This window comes from Corvus cornix, chromosome 13 (assembly GCF_000738735.6).
Source record: "Corvus cornix cornix isolate S_Up_H32 chromosome 13, ASM73873v5, whole genome shotgun sequence".
In the NCBI taxonomy this organism is placed as follows: Eukaryota; Metazoa; Chordata; class Aves; order Passeriformes; family Corvidae; genus Corvus; species Corvus cornix.
Window position 1 is genome coordinate 14,936,489 of NC_046343.1, and position 26,944 is coordinate 14,963,432.

The 26,944-nt window shown below is 46.9% G+C and overlaps 1 protein-coding gene across 1 annotated transcript; it reads right to left on the bottom strand.

Annotated features, from left to right (window-relative positions):
* On the bottom strand, positions 1 to 26,074 carry UBE2D2 (ubiquitin conjugating enzyme E2 D2). Its single transcript, XM_039559556.1, has 7 exons — positions 25,963 to 26,074; positions 17,125 to 17,188; positions 13,463 to 13,494; positions 13,294 to 13,371; positions 13,104 to 13,209; positions 3,215 to 3,308; positions 1 to 1,668 (listed from the first exon to the last, which is right to left on the bottom strand). Exons 1-7 carry the CDS (start codon positions 25,984 to 25,986, stop codon positions 1,623 to 1,625), a joined length of 444 nt encoding a protein of 147 aa, XP_039415490.1. The 5' UTR covers positions 25,987 to 26,074; the 3' UTR covers positions 1 to 1,622.
* Between the last annotated feature and the right edge of the window lie 870 nt (positions 26,075 to 26,944).

Below are 26,944 nucleotides of genomic sequence, written 5' to 3' on the forward strand. Positions count from 1 at the left end.
TTTAGACCAAAAGCAGTGGACATTTATTCCTCGTTTGTGCAAGAGTGTCAAGATGCATTTGGGAATGGCTGGGACAGACCCTGTGGCCGGAGAGCCAGCGGCTCCAGCCTCTCCTGCCCGATGGCTTGGGTTACAATTCTACTAAGAGGAGATAAACTTGCAGACTCACCTACTGTCACACCAACGATGCTGGCAAATACACTTGTATACAAAGAAAAGTTTCAAACTACATTTTTTCACTAGATTCAAGTGAAGACTTTGTTCCAAAAAAAAAAAAAAAAAAAAAAAAAAAAAAAAAAAAAAGACATATACAAGTACAATTTAAAACTGTATGAACATTTGCAAATGTTTAGTGCAAAGTAATTATGTAAAAGCTACATTTTATGAAAGTTTGTGCTGATGTGTTTGGTAGGTTTTTTTCTTTTTTTTACCCTTTTACATCCATTTTTTTAGTTACATAAGGTTTCACTTACCTACAGTACATATGCATTGTGTTAGGTCCCATGCAAGTGGGAGTAATACCATCAGGCTTTGTAAAATGTCACTCTGATTCTCATTTAGTAAACTGCTTATTTGGTTTAACAGTCAAGTTCCTGGCACACTACACATCCTGATTTCATCTAAGTGCTCAAGCTCCTGTTTGCCTCTTCAGGTGCCTTGTGTGATGCAAACCAAACTGCTTCACAACTTCAGCCCAAAAGGTTTTTTTTAGAGAAATCCACCGTTAGTTTAAGCCTGTAACAAACTGCCCTGAAAATTAAAAGCCTATTCACACAAAGTTATATGTAATGACTGTAGTAATCAGTTTATTACACAGATTAATTAATTCTTGAACGTACAAGCTCCAGGGGAGCAGTTGGGTCTTTAAATACACACAAGTTTTCTGTCATATGGATTTTTTTTTTTTTTACCCTTACATCCAGAAAGACCTAAGCAGTTAAAAAACTTAAGAAAAAATAAGAGCTATTAGCTAGGTATTAACTGAGAAACCACATACAAACCAAAAAAAGTATGAAGGGAGGGAGAGAGTTGAAACAAATCAACATCACTTGATGCACTAATAGCTCCAATCCATTTAAATGGTGACCGGTTAAACTTAGACCTTAAACACAGGATGTGGGTACAGTTTCTCATTGGTCATAACATTTACCTAAGGTGTAGGTCCTTCAGAATAAAATGAATACAGAAACAGCTTCAAGTTCTTCACCTTGCTTTTCATAACTGTTATGAGTTTAAAAGGATTCCACTTAAAATCCTTCATGGATCAGCAACACTGTCCCTAAAAAAATCTGAAACCCACCAGAACTCTCCCCATTCCCATTCGATTTCCCAATTTAACTCATCAAGGAATGCTTTTAGGCTCACAAAGTTATGACTGAAGAACCAGCTTTTCACACACACACTTCTCTGCTAGGAGTCAATGTTGGTACGGGGAAATACAGTATTTCTAGTTTGTTGTTCCAAGTATGTACAACACGCAGCACTGCTGTATCAGGTAAACATGTGCACAGGGGAAGATGAGGCGTGGGCTCATAGAAAGCAGTCAAATGGAAATCAAAAGGACTTTCTCTTTCAGAGTTCCCCTATCTTTATTTGTAGAGGTTATCCAATAATTTCTTTAATTACATCGCATACTTCTGAGTCCATTCCCGAGCTATTCTGTTGTACCTGTATGTATAAAAAGAGGATTTACTAAACATGGCATCCACACAGTATTTCAGCTCCAGCACTCTAGTCTACACATGGCATGAAATCACTGTACTATTATCAGTTTGTAAAATTTAAGAGCAAAATTAAACATTAAGCAAACAGGGGAAACAAGAAAGCCCACGGTGCTTCATGGAAAAGAAATACCTGGTCATATTTACAACAGGAATACGAGATCTTTGTGACTGAAGGCACAAAACAGAGCTAGAACAGGGCTGAGGGGAAAGGATTTTCAGAAAGGCTTTATCTGTGCCTCCCCCAGCCCCATCTGCTGTGTCCCCGGGGCAACTGTTACTGTAGGGTTTCCCTTGGTCATTCTGGAAAATAGATTAACGTGTTCCCCCATCTCCTGCTTCCCTTCAAAGTTAAGCCCAGTACCTGCCATCAACTCATCTGCTAAACCCCAACAGCCTTATTTCTTCCTACACACTTTGCTATTTTGATGACTGTCAGGACACAATGATTTGTCCATCAGAATCTTTTTATTCTGAAAGCACGATATAATTCAATTTCCAAGAAATCTGTAGCTTTCGCACCCAGATACCCTCTACAGCCAGGGGGAAACTCAGGATACTTGTGTAAAAAAAAGCAGTTGTGTGATTAACTGCACTGCTGAAAGCTTCTCTCTGAGAACAGAAGGCAAGCTGTTCATATTCTACAGAATTTGTAGAGTAAGACACAGCCTGAAGTTTCCTATAGTTACATACACCAAGTTGGTTTGGTGTTGGAATCTAGTCTGTAGAAAATGTTCCTCAGCTTAAACAATCTGACAATCCACTCATAACTAACTCTCTCCTTCACATTACTGCTCAGAGACTACCCAAGGAGCAAGTACTTCTGTTGAAACCCAAAATTTATTTCCCTATTTTTGGGAAAAATAGAAAGGAGTCCTGCACACTTGACACTGCAGATAATCACTGTTGATTGTGTCTCCAAGTATGCTGGTCTTGCAGCTCTCAAAACCAGGATACATAAACTTCTCTAACACTGCTCCTCAAGTATGCAGGAGAGAAAGCAAACCTGTGGACTATTTTCCCTTCTCTGATCACATCTGGAAGGGAACAGTGAGGTAGGAAGTGTTTACAACACCACTAAACTGTTAAAGTGCTTGTCAGCACTGAAGTTTCTCTGTACTTGCTTGAGAGTCTTCCTGCCCCACTTCTACACCACTGGTTCTTCCCTTGTGTTGTCAAGTGAAGGCAAAACAGGGAGTTTTTGTTATTTCTTCGTATGACTCTAGACCCAGAGCTGCCATGGAATATTCCCCCGTTGGAGTAACTTGCTCTCCCTCTGGTGGTTACATGGGATTAAAGCAGCTCAGACGGTGGCACTATATACATCCCAGGAAAAAACCAAAAAAATCTCTGAAACGACCACAGTTAGAGCTTTGATTTGCCTTTTTTCACTCTCACTCTTTTCCAAGAAGCAGGTCCCCAGAGTTCCCCTTTCCTGTGTAAGTGTGGATTCTGCCCTGTCAAATTCCATGGGTTTTGGCTTCCATACTCACTTTTCTCTATCTGTTTTGTAGATCCGTGCAATCTCAGGCACTAAAGGATCATCTGGATTGGGATCACACAACAGAGAACAGATGGACAAAAGTACTAAGGAGAGAAAAGAGACACTGAATTAGTTCCAGGACAGCTGAGGACACCTGCACCAGTCAGCCCATGCACTTCCTTCCCCTCCAGCCAGTAGCATCAGCAGCATTTATTTAAGTTTGCCAAGGAGCACCAATCCCACATAATTCAGCTGAGTGATTTTGAAAAACCTCCTTTTACCAGTGAACTACACAACTTTTCATGACCACAGTATCACAATGAGTAACCTCCTGGACAGGTGTATCCAGCAGCAGCCTTAAACCACAAGGCAGAAATGTTCTGCCTGAGCCCGGTACCTGAGAGTCCTCTGGGAAAACATCCTTTGCTTTTGCACCCAAGATTCAGCTGTTCCCTAAAGCAGACACCTCACTGTTGGATGACCTGGAGAAGCACTAAGCAAAAGTCAAACAACAGACAAGTCCAGCTGAGATGAAGGAAGCAAGGGCTGTTCACAGCTACTTAAGAATCACAGAATGGTTTGGGTTGGGAGGGACCTTAAAGCTCATCTTGTTCCAACCCCTGCCATGGCCAGGAGCACCTTCCACCTGCACAGGTTGCTCCAAGCCCCATCCAACCTGGCCTTGAAGATCTGTTTAAAAATAAGCCAGTCTTGCAGTGAATTGAGACTTAACTCCAAGCATACGGAGAGTTGGAATGGATTAAGTGTAGAACAGCATTCAAAATGACCCAAGCATGCCCAGCTCCTTGCACTGCTACCACCACAAACGCCTAGAACTGGAGTGTTTCACTGTAAATACATAGTGTATATACCCCAGCAGGCACAACCTGCTCAGCAGAGTGACAACCCTCATCCATACAAGGAGCCAGGACACTGCTGCAAAGCCACAAATAGCACATGGACATTCCTACACTCACTGCAGAGGAGAAGGCAGGAGAAGGCAATAAGTTATAAGCAAAGCATATTGGGACAACACTACACCAGGCATGGCAGGGACATCTTGCCCCACTCCCAAAAATGCCAAACATTCCCTTCTCTCAGCCTGTTTGGATCAAACAGTGCAACTCCATATGTCCCTTCACCAATTGCAGCAAAGCAGTTGTCACAGTGCAGCCTCCAAGCAAGGTGCAGATGACAAGAGTGAGGAGTTTGAAGACACTAAACACAAATCTGGCTCCAATTTCCACCACTTGCAGGAGGCAGAGCTATCTATTCTAAAAGGAAACAGCATGCAGCCCATAAAACCAACAAAGGAGTTAAAATAGGTTAAAAGAGAGGCAACAAAACAGATCCCAGAATGGCTTGGGTTGGAAGACCCTTAGAAGCCCATCTCATTCCACCCCCTTGCCATGGGCAGGGACACCTTCCAATGTCCCAGGTTGCTCCAAGTCCCAACCAAACTGGCCTTGGACACTTCAAGGCTGGGGCAGCCACAGCTTCTCTGGGCAACCTGTGCCAGGGCCTCACCATCCTCCAGACAGAAGATGGAAACAGGTCTGATATTCAGGTTTTTTTTTAAGTGGGACAGGAGTGAAAGCTTCCCTAGGTCTAAACTGAGCGAGTTGCTCAGTGTTGTGAGCACCAAGAACCCAAGAACAAAGCCACTTAGTTCAGTTTTCCCACCTGTTTCTGTAGACCCTTCACTAATGAATTATCAATTCCCAGTTCAAAGCTTCCAAAACAAGTTTGCTAATAAACTGGTCTTGGTTTAGGTGAACATATTTCTGGTTCTAGAAGAAGGAGCAACCTTTTCTCCCAGTTCTCCACAGTACACTTGTGAGAGTTAAGAGCTTAATGATTCTCCACCATCAACTGACACAGGGACCATTTACTGAGCTCCCTCTCAGGCACAGCTTCAGAGTGTGAAGGAGGCCTGCAGGAGGGTCCTGAACTGCTGTCCCTTAGCGAGGCACACAGCACATTTAGCACCTGTAGCACAGATCCGGCACCAGTTCTTTTCCCGCACATAAATCAAGTAAAGCCCATGTTAGTTTTCAATGGGAACCTCTCTGCCACCTCACACCCAGTCAGCTCACACTGCTCCCCATCAGTGTCATTTCAAAGCAGCTGTTTCTCCAGCAATTTTCCTGTAGCTCATTTCTTTCTGTCTGTCAGACTCCACTGCTCTGGTCACTGAAGTTTCTTCAGCTGTAGGATGAGCAAGGCAGGTCCAATCCGTCACCTGCCTTCACCAGAATGCAAAGGAAATCCAATCAAAGTTTTCTGGTCAACTGTTGTAACTATTCCCTCAAGTTTTATCTTATCATGGTCCTTTAACAACCCAAGGACTTCTCTGAACACAGTGGCTCAGCCTGCATCAGCAGAACCACGCCGCAGGTCTGTCCACTGTTCTCTGCCCACCCTGACACCCCTTTTCCCAACACTCAGCAGCTCACTTTTCAGTATCACCCCAAAAATATTGAATAAAAATGGGCACAGTCATTTAGCTTCAAGCTGCACTGCCACATTCAGCTGCTTTGATTTATTTTTCTAAGTCTTCATTATTCCAAACTATTCTCATTACACTCACTCTTGCTGGTGACTTCACATTATTCCCTTTTTATCTGTACAGCCTCAGGAAAAAAAAAAAGCATTTTTAACTAAACTGGTTTAATTTTAATATCCTGCTGAACCCAGCTATTGTCCAAAATCAATTCTGCAAGTTTCTCCTGAGGCTTTCCACTAGAACACTGCACATACACACGTTTTAGACAAACTAACATACAGAAAATCCCCTTGGAAAAGGCACCACCTCAAAGTTTCAAGCACAAGGGTAAAGGGGAAGCAACCCTTACAAATGTCAGCTGTGTATCAGAGAGCTTTGATTCATCAGAGTAACGAGTTAAACCAACACTGTGGAATAAGAGACTCAGCAAGCCACCTCCCTCTGCAATCAAGTATTACTGCAGTGAATTCCACAGCAAAGCCTTGACATTCACTAGTCAAATGATTACAACATTAATACTAGACATAAAAAGAGAATTCTCAAAAAGTTTTGGAACCATAGAAACAGGCTGAATACTACACAAGGCAGGTAAGTGACACTTTACACCTAAACATCCTGCATGGCCACAGGCAAAGCATAATCAGCTGGGCAGTATCCCTTCAAGTCTCTCACTGGCACGGATGTACCGCAAGCGTGCACTCTGAACTCAAGTCTGGATTTTTCTCAGTAATAGCAAAATAAATTTTACTTGCCATTGACTCAAGGGATTCATCCCTTGAAATAACTCTGTACAGAACTATTTCTCATCTTATCACTCTCAGCTGTCAGAGTTGTCCAGTCTGCAGCAGAACACTAGGCAACTTAAACCACTGTCAGTTTAAAGCTCCTTTTCACTCGAAAATTGGTTTTGCTTTGTTTTATTTCACCAACCAGGCAGCCTACTGACCTCCAACCCTCCAACTACACTCCCCATCTATCTCTGCAGACAACAGATACAATTTACTCTTCAGTGTGCTTCCTGCTGCCATGGACTAGCACAGACCAAGTACTTCTCAACACCAAGGAGCTGGGAGAGCCAAACTCATCAAGCAGAAGGGCTGCTAACAAAGTGCTTCTAGAAAATGGGCTTAGCTTCCCCACAGAGCAATGATAGAAATGCATTCTCATCAGGCAGAATGAGCACTGAACACTTAAGACTGCTTGAGTCACATGCAAAATAAGGTCCACCAGTGTAACACTGCACAACTGGGATCCAAGTTCCACTGCAAGACTTTCCTTTACAAAGCACGTAACACTCTGAAATTCACGGGCACTCTTTCTCCAGGCAGCTCCTCTGTGCTGAAAATCATGACACTGACAGCTTGTCAACAAGCCCAGCTCCAGTTCTCCAGTGCACAACCCACCTTGGCAGCTGCTCTGCTGTGCTCTCACAGCACCAAGGTCAGCCCACCACCCTCAATGGGCAACTGCACCTTCCTGGTTCTGCCCCGCCTCACACTGAGTGTGGGGGTAGATGCAAATTCCGTATGTAAATTCATGGTTGGGTTTTCTCTGCTATGAAGCAGCTCAGTCATTAGTCAGGACAATCCGTGATGTCAGCTCTCCACAGGTCCTTCCAGAACTAGCCAAATGAGCAGTGCAGAACACAATTTAAAGCCCATCTGGCTACTGGAACATCCAAATTTAGGAGGCATGTTAAAGCTCCTGGAACTCAGAGGTGAAGAGACTCTTAAAAGCAGCTGATCCTCATCTTCCAAAGCACAAACCCCAAATCATTCACTTTGTCTGCAAAGCCTGACTGGTCCAATATCCACCACTCCAGCCACCCCCCTGGCACAGGGTACCAACCACTACAGATCCTGCTGTTTAAGTATAGCTGGAATTCCAAACAAACTTGCTCCAGTAAAGCACTCATCCATGGGGCACTTCAGAGTAAGGAAAAGCAACTGAGCAGCAATGGAATCTCCAGCTGAGTTCACAGAAGGGAGATAAAAAGCACTTATTTTTCCAAGGTAATGAGCTACCCAGAAGAAGCAGCTGGTGTGTTCTGATCCAACTGCTGTTTGGTGCAGTTACTGCTCTCCAAAGAGGAGCCAATTTAGAATCCATCTAGGACTAAAGGTCCATCTATAAGCAGGCAGAGAGACTGCACCAACAGAATGTTTGTTACAGTACCAAGAAGGTGCTGAGATGGTTGCTCTGCATGCCAGACTGTCAGGACAGCAGGAAGACACTCAGCTCTCCATCCTGGCTGGAGTCACACAGGAGTATCAGGACCACCTGATACTGGAAAAGCTCGTGCAGTGACACAGAGCAGTTGGATAAAACAGGGAAGCATCAGTCCCTGGCCATCATGAGTTCACAGCAATGGCAGCAGCCCACCCACCTGCTCTGTCCTGGGTGAATGACAAACACTGTGCTGGGGCTTTCCAAGGAAAGCGATTTGTCACCTCCTGGAGACCAGGCCATGGGCTCTGACAGACAGTGCTGTGCTTCTGCTCCAGCCCAGTTTCTGAGTGTGAATGTAACCATTTGTCAGCTCAGGTTTTAAGTGAGCCTGGTATGCTGGGAGACACCTCTGCCAGCAGAAATGGGAGCTTTGGACATGTAACACTACTGAGGAATTCTTAATTCCATTTCGAAGGGTTCATCCAGCTGTCCCTGCTTCTCACACCAGCAAGGGTTCCTTCACTGATCATCAGCCTGGCAGCTTCCACATCAAGGTCCACTGCTACTTTGATTCTAGTCCTCAAAACCTGCAAAAAACCTGACTACTGGAAGGAGCATTCTCCTACACAGTCACTGTTTTTTGAGTTTCAGGCCCCAGACCCTTGAAGCTTGAGACGTACAGTTGTCAAAGCTTTATCAGCACCAACAGACATTAAGCTTGCAGCATTAAACACTCTGAAAACACCACTGACCAACAGGTTCATATACCTGGCTCCTGATTGTGAACAGGCAAGATGCATCCAAATAAATGGAAGCAACTCTGGACTCCGCCTGAGTTAAATCCTATTTCTTAACCACGACCCCATTTCCAACTTCTCCAGCTGTCTTCCCCAGCCTTACAGGAAGTGTACCTTTAAATCTGAGCAGTTTAAACTTCTGGCTTCAAAGCAACTTGCATTCCTGCTAAGTCAGTTCAACAATTTCCAGTGACAAAAGAAGAAAAGTTAAGTGTTTCCCAGTGTGTCACAGACTGGTTAAGGTTGGAAGGGATCTCTGGAAATCATCTTGTCTCAAGCAGAGCCACCTAAGACAGGTTGTCTGTGATAATGTCCAGAAGCTTTTGAGTATCTCCAAGGTGGGAAAGCCCACAGCCTCCCAAGGCAACCTGTGCTGGTGTTCAGCATCCTCACAGTAAAACTAAAACATGAAGCGTTTCCTGCTGTTCACAGAGACCCTCCTGTGCTTCAGCTTGTGCCCACTACCTCTTGTCCTGTCATTGGGCACCACTGGGAAGAGTCTGGCTCTATCATCTCCACATCCTCCCTTCAAGTATTTTATAGACACTGAGAAGATCCCCCCTGAACCTCCTCTTCTCCAGGCTGAACAGTCCCAGCTCTCAGCCTGTCCTCCTCATAATGGGAGATGCTCCAGTCCCTCCCTGGCATTCATGGCCCTTCTCTGGGCTCTCCCCAGTACATCCATACCCTCCTTTCCTGGGGAGCCCACACTGGACACATGCTCCAGACACAGCTTCATCCGTGCCCAACAGAGGGAAAGGATCACAGCCCTGCTGGCACCACTCCTCCTCATACAGTCTTCTTTGGAGCAAGGGTAACTCCTGGGAAACTGCAAAAGTGGCTCCATTACAATTGTGAGAATTGAAATATAAAAATGGGCATTTTCCTCAGAATGCCCAACTCAGCACAGCTTGAGACTGACCCATGCTCTGTGACAAAGCCACCCCCAGTTATGCGGGTAAACTCTACAAAGAGCAAACGAAAAGCCAAGATGATGATCAGAAACCAACTTCCTGATTTTGAAACTGCACTGTGAGTGTCCAGTTCAATCTCTGGGTAGTATTACTTCCAGCAAGTCTTAGTGAAGTGATTCATGAAGAGCAGCATCACAGAAAATCCATGCTGCACCAGGCACGGAAGTCTGGACAGTGGGAGCTGAAGTCCTGCACAAATGAGGCTGAGGTTACTCACTGCCCCTCACCACACAGAGCCCTCCAGCACATTCACTCAGGCTCCATGATTCATTCATTACAAAACACGGGCAGAAGTGGGACAGGACAGCAAATCAGCCCAACCTTCACTGCAGAAGTGCTTTAGTTCAGGATTAACTCTTGCACAGACACTTGCGAAATTCAGGAGAAAGCATGTTCTTCCCCCCAAAATGGCTGAGAATAGCTGTAATAATATTAAAAGACTTCACTCTCCTGTTTCAGGCAACAGGGATTCTTATTTATGCAGACTTGGAGATAATGTTTTTAATTTAAGCCTACGCATTCTGCTTAAGCCTTGGAGTTCAAATTACCCACCAAGGTGTGGTTAAGACTGTATTTTGAGATTATTTATTCTCCAGTATGTATTCTTGAGGGAACACTGAGTTCAGAATTACTAATATAAGCAAGTCAGCTGTTGTACTGAGACAAGCACTGCTGTTCTCCCAAGTTTTAGCTGTTTTAACAATTGTAGGAGGGACAGAACAAAACCCCAAAATGCCATCACCTCTATCATAGCCACAATCACTTTATTAAGTTGCTTACAGACAGCTGGCTCCAGAGTCTGAGGTGCCAAGACCCCTACTTTTACCACTGAATTGGAATGATTAAGTAGCACTGACATGATTTTTCAGTCCTTCCACCAAAAAGTGGCACTTTCAACCCAAAGGAAGCTGGGTTGCAACTTCTGCACACCCCTTCCCCTCTCCCCTTGCAGGTTAAGGTGAAAAACATCTTCATGTACCACACGTTAACTGTGAGCATAACAGCAAGCTGCTGACAGTGCTGCCTCAGGAGGAAGCTGTGCATAGTAAGATCTTTCCTAGAAGGACTGTTTCTAGTCTTCCCAGATTTCTCCATCAGTAGGAAATACATTTTTTTTATAGCTGTGCTCCAAGTTATCTGCTTACAGATTTTAAATTCAAACAGCTTGCTCCCAGTAGCATCCAATTTAAAGGGTGGCACAATTTAAGAAATACCCTAAGAAATCTACACTACAAATAATAAACCGCTGCTTTGGAAGGGATGTGAGCTTACTGCTGAATGTTGTAAGTCTTGTTACTCACCCTAAATTACCTAATCCAACAATTTTTCCCACTAACACAACATCCATTCTTTGATAAGACTGATCGGTTACTAGAAAGCTGAAACATCCTTGAAGTCTGTCACGACACATTCTAATCTGACTGAACACAAGATTTCAACCCTGAAAGATTTAAGTTGCCTTTGTGGACTTTATTTTCATTTGTTCAAGATGGGAACACTTCCCCTAAATATCAGCTCTTTGCTTCTGAAGTTGAGGTCTGCTTTCTGATAGGACATCCCTGTGATTCTGAGGAAAGTATTCCCAGTTCATATAAAGTCGCCTCTAAGAATTTGCTTTGTTGCTCTAATTCCTTCAGTAAATGTAGCCCAAGGGAACCAGGACAAGGTTTTCTCCCAGGTTAGAGCCGTGGGGATGTTGTGCTGTGTGCAGCACAGTGTGGGCATTCAGGTGAACTGGTCAGCAATGAGAGAAGTGATCAGCACTACAGAGCCCCCTAAACCCAGGAGGAAGAAGGGCACTGGAAGGGGCAAAGTGGCACAGAACAGCCACCCTGATGCCATGGCTTACTCCAGCTGAGTCACAAGGATACAGTTTGAAAAGGGTAAGAAAAAAGGAGCTCAAAGCAGAACACACAAGGAGACTGAGATGTAAGAGCATACTGCAATTGTATTTGGGCAGTAAAATTAACACTAGAAAGTATTTTCTGAGTGATTAAAGCTGACAGCCACTAATAGGCAGTTCACTGCCACCTTGGAGCAGCCTCTTAAATTCTTGCCCCATCTTTTCCCAATTGTCCTAATTCCAGTCTATCTTCTGGTATTTTCAATCATGCTATCACCCCACCACCCATATGGGTCACTTCAGACTCCCTAAAACAATACAGCACTTTCTCCAGTTAAGCAGCAATTAAATCAAACCAGAACAGACATCAGTGTTTGGGGCTAGCCTGGTGCTTCTAAGAGCAGCCAGTACTGACTGAGCACTTGCAAGGAAACTGCAGCAACCTGACAATCATTTTTTCTTCACTGATACCATTTATTCAGTTCTTTCAAGGCTTTGAGCCTTGCTCACAAGCAGATTCACTTCTAACAAGAGACAAGGAGATACTGTTTTGCCTTTCCATCTGCTTCTACAAATGCCTTTAGCTGGACAGGGAAGGTGGGAACTTCTGTGGGTTCAGGGAAAGGCAGACAGTGACGATGTCCAAGGGATGTACCAGGAATCACCTGTCTGAAGCAGAAAGTGCCTGGGAATATCACATGTACTTGGAGAGAAGGACAGGCAACAGGAGAGCCTCAGAGCAGGGACACTGTGAAGGACAATGTAATCAATGTGACAACTGCAGCATTTGATTACAAGGACAGTGTGAAGATAGAGAATAGAAGGGTCAAGACATGATCACGCACAGGACAGACTCCAAATATTCCTAAACAGCTGTGGCTAGACCTACAAACGTGATCCACAGTTTGTAAATCTACAGTTTCAATAGCCAAAAAAATTCCAGCCTGGGTCTTCTTTCAAGGTGTTTAAAGCCTCCTATTTACATGAAATATGAATATTGTTTTACCAGGCAAAGGCTATATTCCAGTGCCCCACAAGCTAACAGTTCACAGGGACCAGGATGATATTAGCTAATTATTTTATATTGTTCAAGCTAGGTAAGTTTTAAACCATGTTTCAGTAGTCCACACCATTGGAAGTTCTGTTAAAAAATTATCAACATGGAGTTTTGATGCTCCCTTGAAAGAGAAATTCTTTTTAACATGCCAAAGAATTAAAAACTTCACTGTTCTTTAAAAGCCACAGCTGCTCCCTTACATATTTTACTCTGGGTGTATTTTGAACATTAAAGTCTTCTATTGTCACACACTAGGTTTAATTCTATATATACTTTTAGTTAAAGTGTTCTGAGGTGAGGTGGTAGGAGTATGTACTCAGTGTAGTAAGACTTATCTGATCCACTGGCAAAGCTGATGTCTCCCTATGGCCACAGGGAAGCTGGATGTCCCAAGCATCCCGTGCTCAGGAATTGGCTGCAAGCTCCATGCAGAGTCACAGGACAGAAGCAGTGACCACAGAAATGGTGGAATCCAGAAGGAATGCAGCAGTTTTTACATCCCAAATCAGTACTTCATTTTAGCAGTGTAAAATGAAATAAGTATTGGAGGTACCTTTTGAAATAGTTAGTGCTGGGGACCACTGTGATCGTAGAATATCAAGACAAATGCTGCCATTACTGTTAATATTTGGATGATAGATTCTTGTTGTAAATGCAACCTGCAGAAGAAGGAAAATTTCAGTGTAGGTTCATAAATATACATAACACGACACAGTAACAGATTTATGGCAGAAGCCACTCACCTTAGGTGGTTTGAAGGGATAATCTGTTGGGAAGTGAATTGTCAAGAAAAATACTCCACCTTGATAGGGACTGTCGTTCTGTTAATGAAAAGGAATCATTGCAGCTTGAGGAGTTACTACAAGACCACCAGTCATAAAAAGCCATGAACATCAATTCTCTCATACTTACTGGTCCCATTATTGTAGCTTGCCAATGGAACACTGAAAGAGAGAGAGATTTACTTCAGTTTGGAGAATCTCAAGTAATGATCTACTTTCTTCCAGACAAAGCAGCACAGAAAAGTCTATTTTACAAACAAAGCCTTCTGAAAGGCCGCAGGGAAGTGAGCCAAGGAATTAAAGAGAGACAGAGTGAAGCACTCAGCACTCCATAGTCACTTGGTCCTTGCTCCAGGACTGCTGTGGTACGACACATGTGCCCTGCAAAAAATCCCATTACAATAAAAATCCACACAGTTCCAGGCAACTTTTCAGACTCAAAATTGTGAGTTTAAACTTTGTAGTTTCTAATGAATCAGCACTCATGACCGCCCTCTTCAAGCCAGCTACAGCAAAGGTCTAGCATGAACTCACACCTGCTCTCCTGCTCAGACCCGTGACACACAGACAGGAAGCCCAAGCTCTGTGTAAACCACACGTACAGAGGTGACCTAAACCAGTGGTGTCCTCACAATGTGAAAGCCTAATCTCCAGAGAGGCCTCAAGATTTCACTAAAGCAGCAGAAAGAAATGTCTTAAGAGAATGGAGGAATGACAGTCAGCTCCATACTTGGAACAGGATGTGTCAGGACACACTTCAGGTTAAACGGACAGAAGTTAATCCGCATTTGTCTGCATCTGCCCCAGAGAACTTTCACCTGGTAATACAGAGGATTTGTGAAGAATGTTGCTGTGCTGGAAAGGAAAACAGTCAAAGCTGATAGTCTGTAGGAGGCACACTGGGGAGTTCTCAGGGTTCCTGTGTCTCCACAGGCTCCTGTGCAAAGAGCACCAGCCTAGGAAATTATTTGTGAGTTAAGACCATGGAAGCTTCCCTCAGGATGGATGTCACCTACACAGCACCTTCAGAGCTGGGGAGCTGTAGATGACTCCAATTGTTTCAAGTGAAGTATTCAGGACAAGAGATGAAGCCACCCGGAAGTGACTGTGCTTCACTGGCACCTGGTGTCCACAGCTGTTAGGATTACCTGGGCCAAAAGCAGGAATGGTACTACCTGTTCTCATCTAGCACAAGCAGTTTTTAATTACACATGGTACAGGCATTACAGCTCAGAATGATCTCATACAAGGAAGGAGGAAAAAAGCAGAGTGGGAGCAGCCCTGCAAGGCCAGGGGAGAAGAGTGTTGGGTTGGAACACATTTGTTTTAATCTACTCCTACATTTCTACAGGAATGTGTAACTTTCTATACACTTCAGCACTGAAGAATAGCTCAGAAATGATTCAGAAAGATCTTAGCAGCTCATTTTTTCCTTTTAGAAAGGATACCTGAACTTAGAGCTCTCAGCTCTAACAGAGATGGAGGATTTCCCTACTTAAATATTCCCTCTCTCAGGGGCCTGGCTTTGAGAAACACTACATCCAATGCAGAATTAGGAAACGAAGACAGCAGCTCCCATGTAGCATTCACCCATCTTCAAGGGGTTCAGACACTTTCCCAGGAGCTCCCTGTCACCTGCAGCAGGACAGGGAGAAACCTGGAGGAGAGGACAAAGGGGCAGCAGAAATCCCACAGGAGATTGTAGCCAATCACAACAAAACCAGTAAAAAAAATCTCACAAGCACCAGTAGGTGCTGATGAGATTCACTGTGATTGCTCTGTAGAGGCACCACTAAAAAGAGAACCTCAAATAACCAACTATTCCCTTAAATCCAACAAAACCCCAGAAATAAAAACATATCCACAGGCAATCTCAACTTTTTGAAAGCTAGAAGGGAGTTTTGTGTTTCCCCCCACTCAACTCCCACCCCAGACTTAGATGCTTGTTCAACCTAAGCTTTAAATCCTCACAACATCCAGAACAAGTCTGGTGAACATCGAGATGGATTTGTCATGCAGAGCTTGTTCCAATTGATTCTTTCCTTTGAAATCAGCCATACAGAGGTATTTACAAAGGCAGGGGGCTGTTGGCTTTCAGCAGGTAAGCACAGGTACATGTTTGGAAAGGGCGAAGTCACTGGAAGCACACCAATGTCATCCAGTCCCAAGCACATTTCCAAAACACAGGCGTGAGGTGGGTGGAAGAAAAGCTAAAACTGCACTGCCAAGAAAATCCCATTCCTACAAGTTCACAAGGCAGGAATAGCTCTTTACTTTCCGAGGTTTATGAACTACAGGGATGAGAAGCTTATAGCTGGGCACAGTTTGTATCAGCTGGAATAGCCACAGGACAGCACTCTGCAAGCACAGCGTGTCCTGAACTCAGGGAAACGTCGCTCTGACAAGGCAGCTGTGCAAGACCTGGAGCACGGAGACCTGGGAGAAGGCACCTTTCTGTTGCTGCCACTGCTATCCACTTATACACATCCAAATTGTGGCTCTCAAGAACAAAAGTCTTTCATTAGAGGTCTTTCAGACCAGGAGAACTGAAGAGTACTTTAAAGCTTTCTGTACTCAGTAGTAACTTTCCATTCTCAGCCTTCACCAACTTTTGTTACCACCTCCTCTGCCAGACAATCGTTATCACCTTTGAGAAGGCTTTGGAAAACACAAAGTAGTTTATCACGGCACAAATCACGCTTGCTAATTTAAGGGAAAAAAAGCCTCTGACTGGCTCTCCCTTTTAGTAATTTCTTGTCTATGAAACTACAAACCTCTTTGAAATACTATTTGGGAAGCAGAAATAGGTTGTGAAGTGACTAGAAGCTTGACCCTACTGCTAAACACTCTCAAAACCAAGCTGCGCTTCCACTCATTAGAAAGCGCTGCTGAACAGGAACATTCCCACTAATTTCAGTATTTTCACCCTCAGGTTTCAAGTGCTTTTTAAAAATGTAGCCCTACATTTCTACAGGAATGTGTAACTTTCTATACACATCAGCACTGCTGAGTAACTCAGAAAGTAATTACTGAATTACTCTGAGTAATTCAGAAATATCTTGGCAGCTGATTTTTCCCTTTTAGAAAGGATACCTGAGTGTAGAGCTCTCAGCACAGGGAAGGAGGGTTTCCCTACTTCACTCTCCCCTCTCTCAGGAGCCTAGATGCTTTCCTGACATCACTTGTCAGACCACACTGCACAGCAAATTCAGTGTGTGCTGTTTAGGGGGCATTGCAGTCACAGCTTCCAAGGGTTCTCAAAGAGCCTTTTCCACGTTGGAGCTGCTACAGGAAAATGTGAGCACAGAACAGAGTAACAACTCCAGATCACAGCCCAGGGGAACAGACTTGCACGGGAAGGCCAAGAAGATTGTCTGAGGCTGTCCCTTACACAGGGCCTGGCGGGCACACTGATTTGAGTGCAGTTTTCAGACACCATGTATAGTTTAGATATTTGAGTTCAGAAGGCTGTGGGAAGCTGCTTGCTGGTTTGACCACAGAGGTTTTCTAACACCATCCCCTGTGAGAATTCCAGAACAGTTTATTTAGAAGGTGCAATTTAAGATGTGCATTGAGTTGCCCAATCAATAGAGTAGGCATAATACCATTGATACACACGGAAGGTGTTAGAGATACAGACGAGCAGCAAATTTAAGATCAGGATGTGGAGTATTATGGAGTACTCTAAAAGAAACAGAGGGATTCTCCTTGCTGAGGAACTGGACATCCCACCTCAGAAGGAAAAAGGAAAACATGGGAGAGGGCAGGTGCTTGCTGAGAGCAGATACTTACTGTCATCCCCGACAGGCCCTGCTGAACACTGTGCTGGAGGATCACGTGCCAGGTCGTTCAACTCCTAAAAAACAGGAAGAGTTTGTTTCACTTCATTTCAAAAACAACCATGTCATTGCTCAAAGGCTGCTAGGGGCACTCTGGCAGCACCACAGAACTAATAGCCAGGACTCTGGAAAGTAAAGTTGCATCTTAAACCCAGGAGACACATTTGGCACAGGCCTCAGTGACCTGTCCGGGCTCCAGAGCCCTGAGTCACAGCAATCCTCACATCACAGGGGTTGTCAGGTCTGCCTTCACTGGTCCCAAGCATTACCAAAGTACTGTATCTTCCACCAGCCCCGGGTCACTGAGAGATAAGATGGCCTCAATCCAACAACTCTCAGTATCAGCCTTATTTTATTCGCTCGACTGTAAGAGTTCCCAGGCTGATCCAGCTACGGTGATCCAGTTTACCACCTCCACAGCTCCCATCACCTGTGGCTGTTTCACCTCCACATGTGCACATCAGAGACCACAGGCAGAATGGAAACAGAAGGCCTTCCTTACCTACAGACCTCATTGAAACCCCCCACTTTTCAGGGGCTGTGTCAGTCAAATTTTCCTCTGAAGAAATCCTATTATGAGTCTGAACAGGGTGAGTAACTCACAATACACCTGAACTATACCAAGCTTCAATCTGAAGCAAAATTTTGGCACAATTCAGAGAGCTACTGTTAGCAGTAACTCACATCAGCCATTTGCTCAGGAAGTGGGTATTTAGTGGGAAGTGCAAACAGCATAAAACTTAGAAGTCAAACTTTACCTGCTCCATTTCTGGCTCAGTCACTGACCTGCTTTGCATGATGGGCCCAAACATATTACCATTTTTCTCTGTGAACTCATCTAGAAAGCTGAATACACACCAGATAAGGATTACAACTATTATCTAGTGCTCAGGAAACATTCCCATGCTGTCCCTGGTCCATTGTGTGCTCAGCTTTTCACCTCCCAGAACAGACCAAACTGGAATCCCCATACCAGGCTTTTGGCAGACAAAACATTTAAGTACAATGATTAAGACAAGCTGATTGCAGGAATGGAAGAAATTTGTCATGTAATGGCCTTTTGTTATTTACAGGCAGTGATTAAGCTCTTGAACAGATGATCTCTGGGAGTTCCAGCTTCTACTTCCCAGGAACTGGGAGGCCACCACTAACCAAACCCACAACACACAAATGCTGCCTCACATCCAACAGGTAAATCTCTGGATTTCCCCCTCTGGATACAGTGCCCCAGAAAGCTTCACAGGCTCTGACACACACACAAGTTTGGGTTTTGCCCTCAGCAGCTTCCAGCTTCTAGAGAGCCCAGCTGGAAGCCTCCTTGATTTGACACCACACTAAAGAAGCTTTTCTAGTGCTCCTGCTGGGCTTTTTCCACTTGGTGTTCAGCATGGACTCAAACAGGAGCAGACACTGAGCATACAGCACCTGCTGAAGAGCATTCTCCCTCCTTGGAGATAGAGAGAGCACGTCCTCTGAAGGCACAAAGTCCTTTGGAGTTGCTTCAGCATCAGCAAGCCCAGAGACACCCTGAACCATCAGGGCAGCACAGGAACACAGAGACACACCTACACACACCTTCCTCAGGGTCAGTCTAGTCATGGCTACAAGGAATGAAGTGAGTCTACACATGCACAGATTCCCAAGAACAGACATGAAAACTTAAAAATAGCAATATATCTACTCTTTCTAAAGGTGTATGGAGTAAAGCCCACTTCCAAACAGTATTTGACTCTGATTTTCTGGAAAAGACTTTTTAATGCTATCATATTCAAAACCCCAAACACACTTTACTAAAATAAAATTCCTTACCACTTCTCATCCCATTTTATGCATCAATACTATGCATACACAAGACTCAGAAGGTACAACTGTAAAAATCCATGTTTTCCATGCAGGAGCACAATCTACATGGATTATATTTACGAGCACACAACACGTACCTTCCCTGCTATAAAAGGGAAATAGTTACAAACATGAGCTTAGGCACATATTCTACCAGTTAGGAGAACACACAGCTCCAGATCTGCCCTGACATTCCCCCTACATCCTGCTGCCCAAATGCACCAACCACTTCACCAAACTGGATATAACAGAAGGACCACAAGGTAAGTCCCCAACAGACACGGAGGCACCAGTGAAGCTCAGGTAGTAGCAGCAGCTTCTCATCAAAATACCATTTCACTCTCTACATCTTCAGTTCTGGGGAGATTTCTGAATTTTCTGAAGCCCTGGGTATTATCTCAGTAGAAAGTGATGACATACAACAACCACTTGTACCACTTGTCTCAATGACAAGGTGGGATTTCAGGTTCTGCTCTGTAAATTCAGAGTGAAACATCACAGATTAAAAGGTCTGTGTAAAAAAAAGTGTGTAAGTTCCTTGTCCTTGAAAAGGTATTGCACCAATTCAAGCCCCTGCAGCACAAAACTTCCCAAATTTTGTAGAACAGTTTGGAGAACAAGTTCAACTCCTCCCCTTCACCCCCCAAGACCTCTCTGGAGTGCAAGCACCAGCTGCCTCTGCCTACAGGAGAGGCAAACACACCCCTGGATTTCCTGGCAGGGCATGGATGAGCCCTTTAACATGCCATGCCATTCCCTTCCAGCTGCTCTAAGACTCCCACTACTCACTTGTCACACCTGCAGAGCCAAGTTTAGGAACAGGAAAGGAGCAGCACATGGCTGCATCTACCAGGTAAACACAGAGAGGAACACACCCACGGCTGCTGCACAGAGCTCAGCACCTGTCCCAGAGGTTACTCTGCCTTTTACAGCTCCCGTGCAGTTCCCGAGGTATCGCGAGCCTGACACCAGACCCAGCGAGGTCTTGGCTTCCAGGTGTTGTTGTTGAGGGATTCTGAGAACCAGCTGGTTTCTGTAACTTGGAACAAATGACTCCAGAGTTCCCATAAAACTGGAACTTGTAACACATGCACGATTCAGTTACAGTTTGGTATCACCTACAAACCTGAATGTATTGGATCCCAAGTTGCAAGGCCCACTGTTTTTCCCCTGTGATCCAGGAAGTCTTGCTGGTCAATGATCAAGCCTGACCTTGACCAAACTCATATTAAGCCAAAACCTGAAGAAAGCCACAGCAGTTTCCACTCCAGACAGTTTTTGATCCTTAAGCACATGCAGATTTTGCTTCAGGAATTTACAAGCAGCCTTTAGACCAAGTTCCAGTTTGAGTTACTCAGCTCCCAGGGCTGCCTCACCCTGAGCTGGCTTTCCAGCTGAAGGTATTTTACAGAATTTAAAGTTTCTGCCATCTCCCCTACAGCAAAATACCCCTGGGGCTGGGCCCACTGCTGTGGATCCTACCATTAACCTGACGCATCTCACAACTCTTAATGAGTCCCTTAGCAAAAATGAGGAAGTGGAAGCACAGCACAAGGTTCAAGGTGTCCTGCCTAAAGGCCAAGTTGAAGGAAACGACTGCCATTAAATCCACAAAGGAGATACCCTAAAAGCTACAAAAATCTCACAAGAAACTGACATTTAGGCTCCAAACCCCAATGTAATTGTACTCTTAAGTTCCCAACAAACCAATCCCTGCTCAGGGGTTCCAGGAAAGCATTTTAAGGAAGATGGAATGTGCTTATACCACAGATCCCCCAGCTGTGGTTCCCAAGTCATGAAAGGCATCAGCTGCCAGCAAGGCCTTGAGGCTCACAGGTAAACCAGTGCCACCAGCCTTGCTCAACCCCACGCTACCCTCATGCCTGCCCTCCTCCTGTTCTGCTTCCCAGGAGCTGGTACATTGCTTTTAATACATACCTTAACCCAGGCATCCACAAACTGCACAAGAAGCTTTCAAAGAACTATCACACACAAATGGTTTAAGTCTCATAAGTTTAACCCTGCATATGTTTCAAGTTATAATTATCAACTCCGAAGACTTTTGTTAATGAAGTTCCAATTTACTCCTCTAGACAACAAATCCCTCCCCAGTCTAACACACACCTAGTAAAACCTGCTCTGGCCAAAAGGTAAGACTAGTTTTAAGGATTAAGTTAATGCTAACACAGCCTTCAGTAAGAAAACCAACACAACTGCCAACATCAAGAAGCCAATCAGGCAAGTAAAAAGCCAGCACACTTTAACAGTCAGCTCCAGCAATTTTACTAAGCCTTGGTACACAGCAGAGCTCCTCAAATCCACTCCAACACACTATATGGATCCCTCTATATTATCCAAAGTCCTCTTAGCTTGAACTCCATGGGCTTTCCACCCTGCTCCAGTTTGAGCTGCTTTCACACTGTACTTTACTGAGAAACCACATTAGTGTGATTATAAACCTAACTTCTGCCTCAGGTTGCTGCTGTAAGTGAAATAAGCTTTTCATCTGCCTTTAGCAGGTTTACTTGCTTGAAGCCCCTGAACCCTTCAGCAACAGGCAGTGTAGGGAGATGTTACAAAATCCTGACTTATGTAACCAAAAAGGAACTCGTAGCCACTTAGCCACGAATTGTTCCCAGCTCCCAACAGAGTAAAGCCAAGCAATAGGGAATGAGGGCCAAAGTCGAATTGATCACACCCTGCCTCACCTCAGGACCTGGCACAGAGGAGCTGCCAGCTCCCTGTGCAGGGCCAACAGGACAGGAGAGTGGGAAGAGCCTGTGCACCTTCCCTGGACCAGCAGCATCTCCCTGCCAGGTGCCAGAGCCTGCATCCAGCAGGCATTTCCCTCAGCTCTGCTCTCTGCTTGCCCAGCAGCACTGGGCACAAGGCAGTGTCACACACGTGCACCAAGGTCAGACTAGCAATTCCCTACAGTGTCCATAAGTGCTCTCCCACCCACAGGACTCTCGTTCCAGAGTACCTGCCACTCTAATGCTGTCACCACAATTAACAGAAGCATTTTAATCCTTTCCTTTTGACAAAAACTGCTTTTGCAATGCTTGAAGTCACTAAGATCCTCCAACTCTGACTCCTCACAAGACTCTGCAAAAGTCAGAAGGCAAGAGAGCAGCACGAGAAGTCATGAAACACAGCAATAACCAAGGCACATGCTATAAACAAGCTCTGATGTAACTGTCACCTTTCCTTTTTACATTTTTTTTTCAAAGTCTGAACAGGAAGAAGACCAAAGCAATGTGTAACTTCCTCCTGGTGTAGAGTCTGAGTATCAAAACACCTCTCTAGCTAACAGAAGCTGCAGCAGCATTCTCTGTACACAAGCTCTCCAACACAGATGGGCTGCGCTGGCAGCTCCACGCACACAGCGAGAGGCCCAGCGGAAGAACCCAGTTGCTCCCACTGGCTGCGGTACAGAACTGGCAGCACAGAAATAACACCAGGTCTGCTCAGCACAGGTAGCACAACGACAACTCTGACCACCAGCGCTGGTCTGCACCATTGCCCTCACACATCCCACCCCCAGGCACTGCTCCTTTTGGCAGAAGTGATGCCTAAGCATCTCTGGAGCTCAGGCAGCTCTGGACTCCAGGACTACAGCAAGCACTACCACCCTCTTCCACAGCTAAACAGGAACAGCGCTATGGAATTCAGAATTCAGTTACCTGGTTTTGGGGCCTATGCATTACAAGCAGTAGTAATCCTCAATTCCTCTGCTACAGAAAGTGTTTTACTTGAGCAGGGCTCAAGCACAGCTGCTGCTTTCCCCTCCCCCTCACCCGCTGATCACACAGGGGAACCCGTGAAAGACAATGAGCTAACCTTTTCTTCACTCTCCCATTCAAAGAACTCCAAACGGTGCCCTAGTTATCCAGTTAAAGGTATTGCATTCCCTAAAGATAAGCAACACAGATGGGGATGTGGCTGAATCCAAAGGGTTTCAGCTTAAACCTTAAAATGGAAGGCATTCACTCTGGCCCTCCTGTATATCCCTCCCATCCCACCCTTGGATTGCTTCACACTGCTTATCTTATAAAATACATTCAGGATAAAACAGATCATTTTTACATATATATAAAAATACCAATTCAATTGCTGTACTTCAGTGTTACCCACAAGGACTCTGCCTGGCAGTATTGCTTACACCCCAAGCACTTCTCACAAGAAAACACTTCAAGTTTCCGACCCATGATCCAATAAAAGCACCTAAACAAGAATTTGGAGCTGCGCTGCCCGAAATATTGTGGTGAGTAACACAGGCAGCAATCTGAGAGCAGGTCTCACCCAGCCTGAGCTCTTTTGGAGCATCTGCTTAGCGAACAGCTGCTGCTGTGTGCACACGTTACCCCAGCTCGAGCAACTGTGCCACCAGTGCCACACTGGGACGGACCCTGCAGGTTTCTGTGCTGCCTCACACGCCGGCAACAACACTACTGGCTCACTGCTTGTTCTGCCCCTCTCGCAGCCCAGCCGAGTTCAACATACAAGAGGCCATTTCAGGTAATGTATCAAACCTTCACTCTTGGGATTTTCTCCTTTCCAAGTTCTCAGCCCTGTGTTATCCGAGGACACAAAAATTTTGACAAAAACCTCACAGAAAGCCTTCGGAGTTCAGTAAAAACCCAAACTGCCAAGAGCAAGAGCCAGTGGCCAGACTGAGCCCTGCACACTGATATACCATGACTGATAACACCCTTAAAAAAAAGCCAAAGCAGCAGTTTTCTCTCCCATCGTGTCTCTGTGCTCGAGCCCACTGGGATTATTCCTACTCAATCCACATTCTGCAGGCTTCTGCTCCTGACACAAGCTGCAGCAGCAAAGGTCAGAAACTGGCTGTCCCCTCGTTATCCTGACAGGGACGGCCACTGCACACTCCCAGAGACCAGAACAGCCCTGAGATGATGATAGGAGCGCTCTCCACGGGGTTTAAAATAGCCGGAGCATAAACAGCCAGCCATGATTACTGAAGCAGTTACACTGAGACACCCACAGCAACTCACTCAGAGCACTCCTTCCAGCCTGTAGCTTCACTCCCATCCAACTTTCAAAGCAGCTGGGCTGCTACAACAGGCAGATTTACTTCCCTCCCCATACGTTGTTCTGTGGAAATGCTGCCTCCAGCCCCATCACCTTCCTCTACTCCACAGCCACCACGTTCACTCCACTGAAACTCTCGGCGCTTTGCAGAGCTCACACAAAACTGCTTTGGTGATGCTCTCGCTACTTCCCAAGGGTTTGAAGACTCTCAACCCTACACAGTCCCCATTATCTCTCAGGAGTCTTTATTTTTGAAAAGCAGCATGAAGAGTCAGTCCACAAGCATCCAACATTAACAAAGACTCCACACATCCAGCTTTTCTCCTGTTACAAACCAGCCTGGAAACACAAGTGCTCTCAGAGTGTTGACTCCTGACCCTCAGCACGCACTGAACTACAACCAAGCAGCTTTCCTGAGTTATCTGACACAAGATTCAGCCTCTCCACGACAGCCCTGCACTGCCTGTGTGTGCCCCCCAGAGCCATATTTACCCTATTCAACATCCACTGCTGTGTCTCTCAGGTCTACCAACCCACTGTCGAGGAGCAAGAGCTCATCCAAAGCACCTGTGAGCCCACAAACACTGGAAAAGTCCTCAAAATGCCCCAAGGACCACTAAAATAAGGGACAGAACACTGCAGAGAAGCAAGACTCAGCTGCAACACAACTTCCTTATGTAACTCACTACCGGATCTGCAGCTGGAAAATCCAACAGTCTAAAATCATACTCCAAATACCTCCCTTCCCAGTGCTACCTATTCCACAAGCATAAGTAAGGCTTCAAACTCTCTTCCATCTTCTTCTCCACCTGAGCTTTAACCTCATCAGTAGGACACATGAAGCTTCACAAAGCCTGCAAGGTAACCTACAACCAAAGCAGAGATGTTAACACAGACCCAACACTACAAACGAAACCAAAGAGGGCTACAGAGTGAGCTGTGAGGTAGTGGGCTTACAGATAGTTCTAGATAAAAAATAATGTACATAGTGATCAAGAGGAAAAACACTATGGGAGGGATGTTTCCTACACCTGAACCTTGTACAGATTCCAAACTGACAGCTACACATTTTGCAGGGAAAAGGATACAAATTCCCTGCCTGAGTCACCAAGGTAATACAAGTGGACTTCAATTACCATCGAGGATTTTTTTCCTGATAAAAGACACTGATGATCAAGCAAACACTGCCCTAAGACGACAGTGGACCGGGCAGCAGCGTTTTTCCAAAAGGCCAGGACATGGAGCACGGCACAGCTCCCGCTCCAGGAGAAGGGAAGCTCGTAGCCTTCCCTACAAGCCTGCGGGATGACTCAGGCTGTAGAACAGCGCTAGCTCCATTAAAAGAGCAAACCACACTACAGTGTGACAGGTTTACTGCGCTCAGCTGCCCGTCACCGCGATCCTTGTCGCTGCTGGGGGAGGCAGAGGAGCCCTTGGACACGGAGCTCCGAGACGAGCCACGCCGGAACTTCCAGCGCGGGCCACGCTCCGCTCCTCGGGGCGCCTTCCCCCGGCCGGGCCGAGCCCCGCGGAGCCGCAGCAGCTGCCGGGGCCGCCGCCACCCCCGGCCCGGCCCCGCCACCGGCGCCCCCTCGCGGCCCCGGCCCGGCCCCGGGGGCCACGTTGCTCCAGAGGGGCCCGGCCGCGGTGCAGCCCCGCGGGCAGGCCCGGCCTGGCCCCCTCGAACAAAGCGGCCGCGGCCCCGGAAGCGGCCCCTGCGCTGCCGCCCGGCCCGAGCCCCGGGGGATGGGGGGGTGGGGGGGGTAACCCGGGCGGGCCCGGCCCGGCCTGCCCGCCCCCCCCCCACTGCAGGCCCGGGGCCGTGCCGGGTTATGTAAGGAGAGCGGGCCGGGGGGAGCGGGGCCGTGCGGGGCCGGGCCGGTTCGGCCCTTACCTTGTGGATTCTCTTCAGCGCCATTGTGTGCGCGAGGCGGCGGCAGGAGGGGCGCGGGCGGAGGGAGGGGGCGGCCCGCGGGACTATTTGCGAGGGGAGGGGGGGAGGAGGAGGAGCGCGGAGGTGGCGGCTGCGCGGGGAGGGGACGGGGAGGGACGAAGCGCGCGGAGGGGCGGGAGGGGACCGGGGCCCCCGGGGCGGCAGGGCCGGGGCCTGGCCGGTGTCGGGCGGTGGCGGCCGCGGGCTCAGCGCTGCCGCAGCTCCTCCGCTCCCTCCGCCGCCGCCGCCGCTTTATGCGCTACCTCCGCGCCGCCCGCAGCGGATCACTCCGCCACGCCGCCGCCGCTGCCCCCGGGCACCACTCCGGTTCCCGGGGCGGAGGCACCAGCGTGGCGGGGAGGGGAGGGAAGGGAGAGGCCGGGGCGGGAGGAGGAGAAGGAGCGGGAGAGGTAGGGGGGCCGGGGAGCTGCGGGGACTATTTGTCGTGCCGAGCCGCCGTGCAGAACTCTCCAGAAGGGGGAGGGGGAGCGCGCGGAAGGATACGGCGGCGGCGTGAGAGCGCGCGCGCGCGAGGCGGCCGCCGCGGCGCGTGACGCCAAGGAGCGTTCTCTCGCGAGAAGACGGGACGGGAAGAAGTCCCGGCCGAGCCGGGCCCGAGGCCGTGGGGACCGCGCGGGCCTGAGGGGACGGGCCGGGCCTGAGACCCCGCCAGCCCCGGCCCCGGCGGGATTTCTCCGCCCCCGGCCCCTTGCGGAGCTGCCGCACTCCCCACCCCCCGAGATGCTGCCTGGCCCCTGTGTGGAGGCCCTGGGGGCCTGTCTCGGGCAGGCTGGGAGTGCGCTTGGGACAGGCAGAGCCCTCCGGGAGCGCTTTAGTGGCCGCAGGGGTACCTGGCTTGTCCTGATCGAGCCTGTGGCCTTCGGTGGCGGCTGCTCCTGGCTTCGGGAAGCACAGTTCACGTTAAATGGCACTGAAAGCCCGG

Excerpts from the sequence above, each read along its gene's own strand:
- UBE2D2 (XM_039559556.1), bottom strand. The coding sequence starts at position 25,986 with ATGGCGCTGAAGAGAATCCACAAG. Across the intron at positions 3,309-13,103 it reads AGCACTAACTATTTCAAAAG|TACTTTTGTCCATCTGTTCT; the intron begins GTACCTCCAATA and ends TTCTCTCCTTAG. Across the intron at positions 1,669-3,214 it reads TACAAAACAGATAGAGAAAA|GTACAACAGAATAGCTCGGG; the intron begins GTGAGTATGGAA and ends TTATACATACAG.